The following is a 12384-nucleotide window of genomic DNA, read 5'->3' as shown; positions in this document are numbered from 1 at the left end:
AACCGCAACACCTTAACCAGTGGCTCAGCAAACTTCACAATCTTTGTTGCTTTTCTCCAAAAAGTTTCTTCATTAACTTTCTTTTTCAATTCTTTGCCTTCCAGTTTGTGAGACCAATTGCTTTCATTCCATTCATCACTGGAAAACATCTTTTGCAAGTTTCTATTTTGGGAAAGCATAGATTTCAATGTCAAAAAATGAGTAGCAAATCTAGTGATGGCAGGCCTAATAATAGGCCTACCCCCAGTGTGTTTCCTCATGAGGCTCAAAATCCATGAATGATTGTAGATAAATTTTGTTATGCTTTTTGCATGATCTCCAGTGTTTTTGACCCACTCTAATTTTCCAATATCCTCAAGCATGAGGTCTATGCAATGTGCAGCACATGGGGTCCAAAAGATGGTCTTGTGTTTTTCCTCTAACAGTTTACCAGCAAGAACATAGTTAGAGACATTATCTGTGATGACTTGAACAACATTAGCCACCCCCACCTCCTCAACAACCTGATCCAATAGCTGAAACAATAATTGCCCATCTTTTACCTTATCAGATGCATCAACTGATTTTAAAAGCATGGTTCCCCGTGGGCTGAAGATAAGAAAGTTTATGATGGTACGGTTTCTTTGATCAATCCATCCATCTGACATAATGGTACATCCTGTTCTTGCCCATGAGTACTTGAAATCTTTCAAATACTCAATGGATGAAATTTCTTTCTGCAAACGATACCCCCTTAGCTCATGCATAGTAGGGCCTTTGAAGTCTTTTCCAACAGCATGCATGGCATCAAACATAGGCTCATAATATGGTGAACAGGAAGCATTGAAGGGGATATCAGCATCATACCACCATCTAGCTATGTAATCATAAGTAGTCTCCCTCAATTCTTTCTTCCAACGGTCATCTAAAATGGGCTGCATTTGACTTTTACTAGCTTGAGAACCATGTGCATCTGATGGAGAGGAGGGAGTGAAATAACTTTTGATAGTCATATCACCCTTTTTCATTCTACCCTTTCCGTTTTTTTGAATAGAATCAAAAGAGGGAGGAACATATCGAAAAGGGTTGGATGCATCAATACGAGGGATAGAGGAAGAACCCTCAAAATTATAATGGGGGTTGGTAGCCATCATTTTTTGTATCTCCCTCTTCCTCCCAATTTCATCCTCTAACTCTTTTTGCCTAGCCTTATCTTCTTTAAACTTCTCAAAGTTGGCTAACAATTCCTTCCTAATCTCCCCTATTTCTGGTGAGGTACATGGAGTAATTTGGCCTCTAATCCCGGCCAAGTGTTGTTTGAGCCTATTAATGCCCCCAGGGCCTTCCTTAATTTTCCTATGGCAAAATTTGCAATGCATTTGACTATCAACCATTTCAACATATGCCCAAGCAGCATCTTTCACTCTACGTGCCATTTTTTGACTTGGAAATGAAAGCAAACAATCTAAAAATGAAAAAAAAAAAACATTGATTCAATGTTCATTTCTTTCACAAAAAACACTCTTTAGGATTTCTTGATATGCACCTAAAATTTAATAAGCAAAAACATATTTGTACAAGTGAAAAAAAATACCTCCAAGCACAAACTGCCTTCTCAAGCTTGCTCCAAGAAATCAACTCCTCAATGCTGCTCCAAATGGCTGCCCAAGAAGCTCCTCACTCCAACTATAATGCTTGCCCAAGACTCCTCATTGCTGCTCCAAAAACAAACTCAATAACTCCTCACAAACTCTCACTGAAGTTCTCACTCAAATGCATGAATGGCGGTGAGAGAATGAGAGGAGTTGAGTGGGTTAAATAGGGTTTGGGAGAGGGGAATGGACCCCAAAGACCAACTAAACAATTAATAAAACCATTTGGAGTCCCCCACACTCAGCAAGAACATTAAAAAATAAAAAATAAAAACGGTTTTATGGGTTTACTGGCCGTTGTCCGTGACCCGGCCGGGTTGATACGGACTCGGCCGAGCCGTCCGAGTCATGTGATGACTCAGTCTTAACCCGGTCGGCCGAACCAGTTCAAACGCCGGGTTACAAATTTTTTTCCTGGCTCGGACCAACTCAGCCGAGTCGATTCCGAGCCGGCCAGCTTTTAAAACAATGCAATGGAGTCGACGTCGCAGGAGAGTGGAGACTGGAGTTGGGAGTCGGGGCGTCGCGGGAGACTGGAGACGGCGTAGCGTAGTCAATGGGTATGTGGCTATGTCGTGGCCCGTATGTTGTTGTCTATGATTTGTGAATCAACACAAAAGGAAAGCCGCGACAATACATAAACTGGTCAAGAGACTGTTATTTTTTTATGTTTTTTTAATTGTTAAACGATGGCCAACGAAACCCTAAGTTACTTAACCCACAAACAAATCAAACTTTTTAACCGAATAAAAGCGAAGGTAAATGAATTTTTATGCGATTTTCAAGGCGGGGTTTTTTCGGCATTCAAATTCAGCGTTCGGGTTCGGCATTCGGGTTCGACATTTTATTCAGCGAACACATTCAAACAAGTTTGATTTTGCTTGAGGTACGGCGAATTTTGAATCCCAAGGATTAAATTCACAGAACCCAGTGACTTAGGCAGGAGCAGGAGGAGATGCTCTCACATCACAATTCGAGTATAAGTGAGTGGTACTTATACTCTGGTGCTTCATTTCATATTACAGGAAATAAAGAGTTCTTCAACAACTTAGAGGAGAAGGACCTACAATTATACATAGATCTTAGAGATGAGGGGAGATAAAGTACCAAAGGGATTGGCATTGTCACCTTTAAGAGGGAGTCAAGCTCTCATCTTCACCTAAAGAATGTAATGTATGTGCCTGGTCTAAAGAAAAATCTAGTTTCTGTAGTTGTACTTGAAGACAGAGGATATGATGTGGTGTTCAGAAAGGGAAAGTTTATTTGAGGCATGTTGTTGCCGGAAAAGTAAAACAAATTGGTGTTCGAGTTAAAAATCTCTACAAGCTAAAGGTAGATTTCGCCATGCATGCAATTATACCTCTAGGAGTGAGGTGGGGCAATGTAGATCCTTAGTCCCAGAGTTGCAAAGATTTGGGCAGGGTCCATAGGAGAGCAGCAGCAGTTGCATATACTCTTCTCATGGATCATTACCCTTGCTATAGAGGCCCACAGTATTCAGTAGCAAAAGGATCAATGTCAGCGGATGAAGTCAAATCTTGAGGGACAATTGCAGAGACTAATGCTTGTGGGTTTGGTCTAATGGAAATCGTGATTCCAACAAGTGGTATCAAAGTAGGTTTCGTCAGTTGCAACCTAACAATTGGAAGGAAGATCTCAAAAGTATAGAGATGGGAAAGTCAAAGAAGCATGCATTCATATGATCAAATGAAGTCTTTGGTATTGCAATAGTTTCCAAATTTATTATAGTTAATGAAGAGAGTCAAGTTGGTTATCCAGCGACTGAGTTGAATGAAGAAAAATATGAAATATGGGAATACAAAATGGAAGCATAGTTGAAAGCTCATGGAAGTGCTGTTTGGCACTCCATTGTTTCTAGAGACACATCTACCAATGAATCTAGAACAATGTTGCACAAAGCAGGAACGCGGAAGCATCATTTCCCAAAATTCTAGGAAGCAAAGTGTCTCGAAAGCGTCTACTATATATATATATATATATATATATATATATATATATATATATATGTATATATATATATTTGCATTTATATTGAAAAAACATCCAAAATACCAAATTAGTTGTAGAAGATATGGAAGCATGCATAAATCAAGATAAATATGGCATCCATTGTATATTAATGATTAATTATTTGAGCATCATCCATTTAGATGCATCAACCATTTAGAATCTAGATTCTTCTCCTCTTGTCTAGTCTTTGCCTCTACCTTGATTGTCAAGGGATATTCATCAACATTGCCCAATTTTGATCAAACTACTTAATCCAAGCCTCAAAATATGGAAGAAAAAGCTTAACATGCTTGACCAATGATTTTGTTTTGATTGAAAGGTAATTTTTTTCTAAGGGCATGACAAAGGAGTTCAACAATTAACACCACCAACACTACAGTACATATAGGGCTTGGTCCTCTTGACTAAATGCTAATCAGATACCTTCACACATGATATAATCTAATAAAATACCACAATCCCATTGATCTTGAATTCCTGAAAACTGTTAAGTATGCTGAATTTTGAATAGGATATGAAATTTTATTTTCTCCATATGAAGGCCGATGAGGTTGGAACCACTCTCAAACATCCTGAGTAATTTCATGGTAATGTTAAAAATTTAAGTAAAAGGATGAAAATAAAAAATAAAGGAGAATGTCATCCTGGCCTTTGTGAAGGGAAAAAAAAAAAAAAAAAAATCAAGGCCATAACATTACCCTGCATGTTACTCAGTTTTTAAGAGGTTGTACTATGGTTGAAATTTGTTAACTTCCTGTTTTGTTTAAGTGCTGCTTTGAGATTTACCCTAGATTTACTTTGAGGCATCCTTTTTGTGGCTTGCTTAAGTCTTTGTAATATACTTGGTATGTTTAATATGTGTGTATTTGTAAAAAGTAAAAACAGCCTCAAAGTATTTTCACAACAAATAGAGCTTAGAGTTTTATATAAGGCAAAGGAGAACAAGTAGTGGCTGCCAGATCAACGGATCAGATCAAATTTGAAACTAGCTATGGATTTCACTAATCCATCACAGAAAAGATACGGGCTTGTATCTTGGATTTGTTCATTTTTAGAAGAAATTGACACATGATTGTTTACAAAAGGGGCATTCTCCCTAACCACTATATTGTATGCTTTAGCAGTGACATCTTTTTTTATGGTAAAATGAAATGGAACTGAACTTTTTTTCATAATATACTTTGTATGTTTAATATGTGTGTATTTGTAAAAACACCCTCAAAGTATTTTCACGAGTAGAGCATTGTGTTGTATAGAAGGAAAAGGAGAACAAGTAGTGGCTGCCAGATTAACGGATCAGATCAAATATGAAACTGGCTATGGACTTCACTAATCCATCACAGAAAAGATACCGGCTCGTATCCTGGATTTGTTTATTTTTAGAAGAAATTGACACATGATTGTTTACAAAAGGAGCATTTTCCCTAACCACTATATTATGCTTTAGCAGTGAGACATCTTTTGTATGGTAAAATGAAACAGAACTGAACTTGAAATTTCTAGAGTATTGATATACTGAAAATGAAAATACAAACGAAAAACATCTGAATACTATGTTCAATGTGAAAAACTCACTAAATTTAAAAGAGAACAGAAGAAGGGCGGCCTAAATTGAGAGGAAAAAAGAGCTATCATATTCATTAGAAAGGAAGAAAGATCTCCCACAACTCAAATATGGTAAAAATGTCAAATCACTTACCCGGAGGCAATTGCTAAAGGTTGCATCCCGCAGAATATCAGGCAAGCAATTCTTTAATGCTTCGCATGCCCTGTAGTTATTAGATACACAAAATTATCAAATAGACCATCTCAGCCACCTTTTCTTCATCGACAAAATTGAAAGAGCTTAAAGCATAAATTTCAGAACATGCTTATGTGAACTTCAGCCTTTACTCTCAAAAACAAATAAATAAAAACGAAGTCTACTATGTGCACAACCAACCAAAAAGTATGAAGACAGCCAAGCGCAAAAACAGCAGCCAGTGCATTCTTAAGAGCTAACGATAAAACCAAGGAAGAAATAGAGAGTGGTTCATGCTCCAGCAAGTTCATGCTGATGAAGATGCTCACATGGAATTGACAATGTAGATGAACCTCTCTACTAACATCCTAGGGCTAGCACTATGCTTGAAGATTGGACTCAATTCCTCCAATGTTTTACATTTTCTATAACATAGATTAGAATATATATATATATATAGCCAACAAACAAGTCTATTTTCAAAGACAACGCAAAAGGTGGACAAGCTTCTCATGAGTAATTCAGATAAGCAAATCGTTGAGAATAACATCAAGAGATTATCTACATGATGCCCCAAACATCAAAATTTATAATATGGCATGGATACTCCCTAAGTAATCAGTTCTTAGAATGACTTAGGATCTCTTCAAGCAACTTTAGGAAACAGGAGTCTGTTACAAGAAGAGAAAATATAAATTTATTTGTTTAAAAAGGCATCATTACTCTTTGTAGGTAATTATGAGTTCAAAGCAAATCTGTTAAAGTAAATATTAGCTTATAATGTCAATTAGATATTAGGTTTTGGTATTAATAAAGCCAACCTGACTTTGGGTTATTTTATGCTTTTACATCTTGTTTCACTTTATGGTGTTTCTTGGTTTATCCCACATTCATGAAGTAGATTGACACAACTTGAGAAAGCTTTCGTTCTCTGATTAAAGAGCACAATACAGAGAACTCTTTCAAGTTATCTTGGTTTTTTTATATGCTAAATTTCCATGAAATGGTATCAGATCCATGAAATGTCTATGCTGGTAAAGACAGATCCAAGGATAGATAGAGTAGCACATCAAAGTGTCAAAAATAGTTTGACTAAAACTAGGTATTGTTTGTTTTTTTCACTTTTCGAGGCAAGGTCCATTTTTTAAATGGAACTTCATTTTCAGCCAACATAAAGCAATTTTCAGCCATTGTTTTCAGCTGCCATTTCCAGCAGTGGAACGGAACAGTCTACAGTACAGTAGTACAAACATACAGAATTCATACGTCCTTGTGAAATAGTATGGACTTGCTCAAAAAAGTGTTGTAAATCGATACAACAGTCTTATTTCTCAGTGTTTGTGATGTCCCCAAGGGATTAATTGGCCCAAGGGATGAACTGTTGATATTTGTAGTTTGGGAGGTACTCCACAACCCTGGGTACTGGGTTTGTGTGAGTTGGCACCACAAAAGAACCTTTGTGGGCGAAGTATCCAAGCCGTTTTGCACCCAAAGGTGTGGCCGTGAAACCAAGTGACCCTTGTTGCACGTGTGGCACCCTTAATGGAGCAAGGGGCAACTAAGGCAACCAAGGGAGACCTTGTCAAATGAGATTGTCAAAACTGTGATTGTCAATCTTGGAATCTCATTTTTGAGGGACAACTTAATCAGCATCAAAGTTCTGACAATCACAGTTCAACTTAATGCAAAATGAGATTAACAATCACAGTTCAAAAATGAGATTGTCAGAACTGTGATGCTGACTAAGTTGTTAATCAAAAATGAGATCATTCCAAAGATCCAGACATGTAATGCTTCCGCAGCGATCTACAAACATTTGAAATATTTTCATGAGACATCAGACGAGGGCGGAGCCTTCTTCGTAAAACACATCATTTTCAATGATGATGTTGTAGGAATTTACAGGGTAAGTTCCTCAGAAAGAATACCAAAAGGACACCGCTCACAACCAGATCTCAAATCAATACACCAGCATTTTTGACGTGGTTAAAACCCTCAAAGTGCAAGGAGGGAAACAGTCCACGGCCTGTCCCAACGTGGGTACTACAGGCAATTTATTAATCAAAGAATGAAAATTTACATAAGCTTCTCTCATGCCCAGGTTACCCGAACAATGACCCTCCATGCGCTTTAAATAGAACTCATGGACCAATCGGGTGTCAAGCCACGGATCAAGTGTCGGTAATACCGAGGTGAGAGTGAACCGTCGGATCACTACATATCGTGACCGTCGGATTGTAAGTTACAAAATGTACAACGGTAAAGAAACACACTTTACCTAACTCTATACTAGACCAAGTTGAACTTAACTATATCCTATGTGTCGGAATATCCTAACAGATGTATGAGAATGCATTCATGTAGGACCATTTGCTTAAGATCAAAGATATCCGAGAACAGTTGATGGCCATTGCTCGAAAGATGCAGAAAGAAGATATGGTGGTAATCACACTAAAAAATCTTCAACATGCTTACAACCACTTTATTGAGACCCTGAATATCACCTCTATGAATGTTAATCTGAAGCTTGATGAGCTTTGCATTAAACCCTCACAGTAGAACAAATGGAAGCAATAGTTTGGGAATGGCAGTGAGATAGAGGATTCCCAATCAACAGTTCTTCATTAATAAATTAATCACATAACTTACTTGGGTCCAATTGAAAAAATACAAAACTGACCATCAGCCTCACTACACCCTCTCGGACCCAACACACGCACACTGAGAGTCCTCTCTCAATATTGTGTTGTTGTTGTGTCTTACCTCAGCACTTAGGCTTAATTTATAACTTTCCTAAGCTAAGTTAACTTTCCTATCTTTAGCTTTTGTTACTTTAACTCAAGTACAAGTCACAAATTTAGATTGATTTACATGCACATCACATGCATGTCACATGTAACCAACTCACTTGCAAACTTTGCATGTTGCATACAAGCTCCTAAAGAGGCAAATCAAGGTCCTTCTAGTTAAGACACAAGGCTAGAAGTACCTTCCGAGCTTCAAAAATATGTTCAGTTCCTCTAAGCAAGGGCGATGCTCCTAGAAGAATCTCCTCCACTTAGATCTGTCCCCAACACCACCACGCCATTCGTTGTTGTAGCTTACTCCCTCTAAACTAAAAGACTTCCATGCGACCTGCTTCAAAATCTGATTTCAAGACCTATTCCTTCCAACCATGCTCCTACGATCCTCGTCCTTAATGTCTAACAATGTCATATCATACTAGCTAAGGATCCTGGCAACACCTAAAGAAACATTCTTCCTCGCCACCTTCTCCCTCTCAGTAGTTGACATTGTTCCTGTTATGAATAAATAGGAAATAATGTAAATGATAATAATTAATAATGATTAGTTAACTAGTAATTAGGTTGGAGAGTCATGTCTAAATAAGACATGACTCTCCATGAAGAGGCACCTGCATACTACATAAGCAAACCTCTTGATCTCATTGTATCATCATTCTTATTCACACATTTAATATATAATATTTGTATCCTCATGGATACCTTTTTATTCCAAGTCTTCTAGAGTAATTAATTTGAAGAAGGAACCTTGTTCACTACATTTGATATCAGAGAAGTTCGATTCTGTGGTTGCTTCTCCACTGCACAGAGACACACTCTCTGGTCCAAGCCCTTGGCCATCAAGGTTTCGTCAACATTGTTGCCGTCAAGTTTGAAGCGTTTCGCTAGAAAAAGTTGGAGTTTCTCCATAACACCAATTAGACCTTTGGCCATTTAAAAAAAAAGACAAATCAAATCAAAATCAAAATACAAAAAATAAAAGAAAAATAGTTTATATTAAAAAGAAGAAACAAATATTTAATAAAAATAAAAAGACTATAAAAAAAGGGTTATAAATCTTACAACAATATATTTATACAGTTTTATAAATATAAAAATAAATAAAAGAGAGAACTATATAAAAATAAAAATAAAAGAGAGGCAACTATAAAAAAGTGATTACAATTTGGCTGCCCAATAAAAGTTTTAGAATTTTCTAATTTCATAGCAACTCGAAAATTCGCCGCCAATGTCACTGTGAAGAAATCAAAGAAAAATATAAAATTGTTCAGAAAAACCATCCCACCCAGCAGCAATATCCATCGAACCTCCACCCTGAAGTTGTTTCGTCACCCATCTGTTCGATCATGTCCCTGTCTCTGTCCGCTATAACTCTCGACATCGACTTCCGCCATAACATTCGTCGTCCCAGCCCTATCGAGCCACTGTCCAATTGGAATTCCACGCCATCGTTATCCATTCCCTCTGATTCTCCCTCCGCTGCATCTGTTTCTGTTAACCAACCGACACCCTGCCCTGTCATCGTAACGCCTATCTCCACGCTTGTGTGTCGTGTCAAACTTTTATCGCAATCAATCGTCGTCTGACACCATATGCGGGCCATCCAAACCCTCTGGCACCGTTCGAACCGTCATATGACCTCACTCGACCCCGTTGACTGTTATGTCCCAACCTCCGCACCATTTTGAACCGGCATGTGACTCATTCCATTTGTTAACATTGGTTGTTGGGTGAAATTTAAAAGTTAATAATTATAATTATATAAATTATAATTTAACTATATTATATATTATATAGTGTATCTAATTATATAAAATATATAAGAAAAAAAAATTAAACATTATAATTATATATATATATATATATTCAAGGAAAAAACTATTAAAGGTGAAAAAGAAAGGGAGTTAAACTTTAAAAAAAAAAAAATTGAGTCATTAAAAGTTCAGGTTTTGAATTAGGAAAAGGGTTATTTGAAGTTATCCAATAGTTGAAGGGTACTAATATTAAGGGAAGGGTGAAATTGAAGAAAGTTCATCTCAGAAGCAAAATGGAGCCTAATAAGGAAATGGAGGCCACAAGATTCCCAGAAAACTTACCCAAAGACGGTAAAGCGCTATTTAAGATTAAGGGAACTCTCGTAGGAAAAGATATTATTATTTCTATTTCTCCCGCAGAAGTTAAATATTATATAACACCTAAAATCGCAAACAAATTAGTGATCCCGGAGCTATGTTGCGGGGGAGCTATGTTGATCATGTTGGCCTACAATTTTGGAATGTCTCCTTTTCTCTTCCTGTACGAAATCATCCCACAATCTATCCCAACTGGGCAGATTTTCCCGTGCAAAGATCCAATCAACAAAGCCATCCCATTTTGAACGAAATCTATTTAATCTAACTAATTCTTCACTATGAATGGTTTCCCCCACTACTGCCAAGTCATCTCTAATCTGAGTGATCCTGGTTAGGTATAATGCAACAATGTCAGTTTCAGACATCTTGGCCAATGTTACCAAACTCGGAATCGGCGAGGCAAAAGAGCGAAGAGTTTTAATCAAATCGGCAAAAAATCAAGAAAAATGGTCAATTCAATAAATAAAAATATACATTGTTGGAAATACTGAGAGGGGGGGTGAATCAGTATTTATTTTCAATTGTTACTTGTACCAGTTATATCACTTATATTTAGAACACAATATGAACAATAGAAATAAATTATTTTATTAATATAATCTTTACAAGGAATCAAGTACAATATAGGTAGGGCTCCAGCCCTAGAAGAAGACGCCCCGGCTCGAACCTAGGATGTGCCAAGCACCTACTTGGACTTTAGTGAGGCTCCAACCTCTCAGGCTCCAACCCTATCTTCTAAGGCTCCAACCTTATCTTTATGAGGCACCAACCTCTAAGGCTCCAACCCTTTCACTGGTACGGGCTCCAACCCACTGCTTCAGTTCTTAAAGATAGATTCACTGGTTCTTCAAGGCTCCCCAAAACTTTTTCAACAAACTTGACAATAACTTCAAATTAGCCTTAAAAAATGTCCTCGCTTAGCTCATCAATGACAACTTCATGATTCTTAGAAGCTATCTCCACAGCTCTTCATGTCACCCAAACAATTTTCTTCAAGTTCACATCATGAGGACTTCTATCAATGAATTATGAGGTCTTCATTAATGTCTCCAAGGCAGCTTCTAGATCGATGTTCAACAACATTAGCTCTAACTAGATGTCCTCAAGATAGTCTTAATGTCTGCTTCAAGATCTATCTTCACAAAGTATCTTCATAAATGCTTCCACAAGCCTTCAGTAATAAGTCTTCAAGATGCTCTAAGCAATGCTCAAAGCTTCAGCTACTGATCTTCAAAATGGTCTCTAATAAATTGCTTAAGCAGTCTTCCAACAAGTCAACAATGCTCCAGCGAGGTATCTTCAAATTGTCTTTGATAAGGTCTTCAAGAATAGCTTCAAAGGATGCTTTAACAACGTCCCAGAGTTCTCTTCCGAATGCCCACAAAATCGTCCAAAACGTTTGCTCTGACCTGTCCAAGTAATGCTAAGGAATGTCTTCAGAATGGTTCCAAAACTCCTTCAAAGAAACCTTCCAAAACACTCAAGATCTGTACAACAAATTTACTAGAGGCTGCTCCAACAAGGACCCAACAAATTATAGGTTCTGCTATTCCCCAATAAGCCCAACAAATCCAACAAGCCCAAAGTCTACTTCCAAGGAGTATCACTGTAAAAATTACTTCAACTCAGCTTGGTTCACAAGAGAGGACTAGGGCTACTGTACAATTCACTGCTCCCAAAATAGGTTTCAACAAGCCAAGTTCTGATGCCAAATCTAATCTCCACAAGTCTGAAAATGATAAAATTGCAGGCCCAAATTCTGCTTCCACTTGGCCAAGGTTGCACAGAGTTGCAGGCCAAATTTTACAGGTGGCCTCAGTGCTGAGTTTCAAAGGATACAAGGCCGAAATTCAGGTCTGTGGTGGCTGGCTGAAATTGCAGGTCTGCAATTTCTGTAATTCGGTCTGCAATAAGGACTGAGCAGAGGTCTGTAGCAGTTGCCGAAATCAGGTCTAATTCGTTGTACTTTTTCTCCTTTTTTCACCTCAAATCCGAGCCCTTTCTCTCTAAAATTGCTTGACCGAATTGATGGTTGAAATGAGAGA

The 12384-nt window shown here is 37.7% G+C and overlaps 1 protein-coding gene across 1 annotated transcript in view; it reads right to left on the bottom strand.

Annotated features, from left to right (window-relative positions):
• The window catches only part of LOC149213778 (uncharacterized), a 134891-nt gene that overhangs the window by 24131 nt on the left and 98376 nt on the right, over window positions 1-12384 (bottom strand). Inside the window, exon 8 of the mRNA XM_089392118.1 lies at window positions 5362-5431. Within this exon, the coding sequence (XP_089248244.1) occupies window positions 5362-5431 (70 nt within the window). The remainder of the gene's footprint in view (window positions 1-5361; window positions 5432-12384) is intronic.

This window comes from Pinus tabuliformis, chromosome 1_1, assembly GCF_031772625.1.
Source record: "Pinus tabuliformis cultivar Carrire ecotype Pingquan chromosome 1_1, CPIR1, whole genome shotgun sequence".
Classification (NCBI taxonomy): domain Eukaryota; kingdom Viridiplantae; phylum Streptophyta; class Pinopsida; order Pinales; family Pinaceae; genus Pinus; species Pinus tabuliformis.
This window is presented reverse-complemented; position numbering and strand designations above follow the sequence as displayed.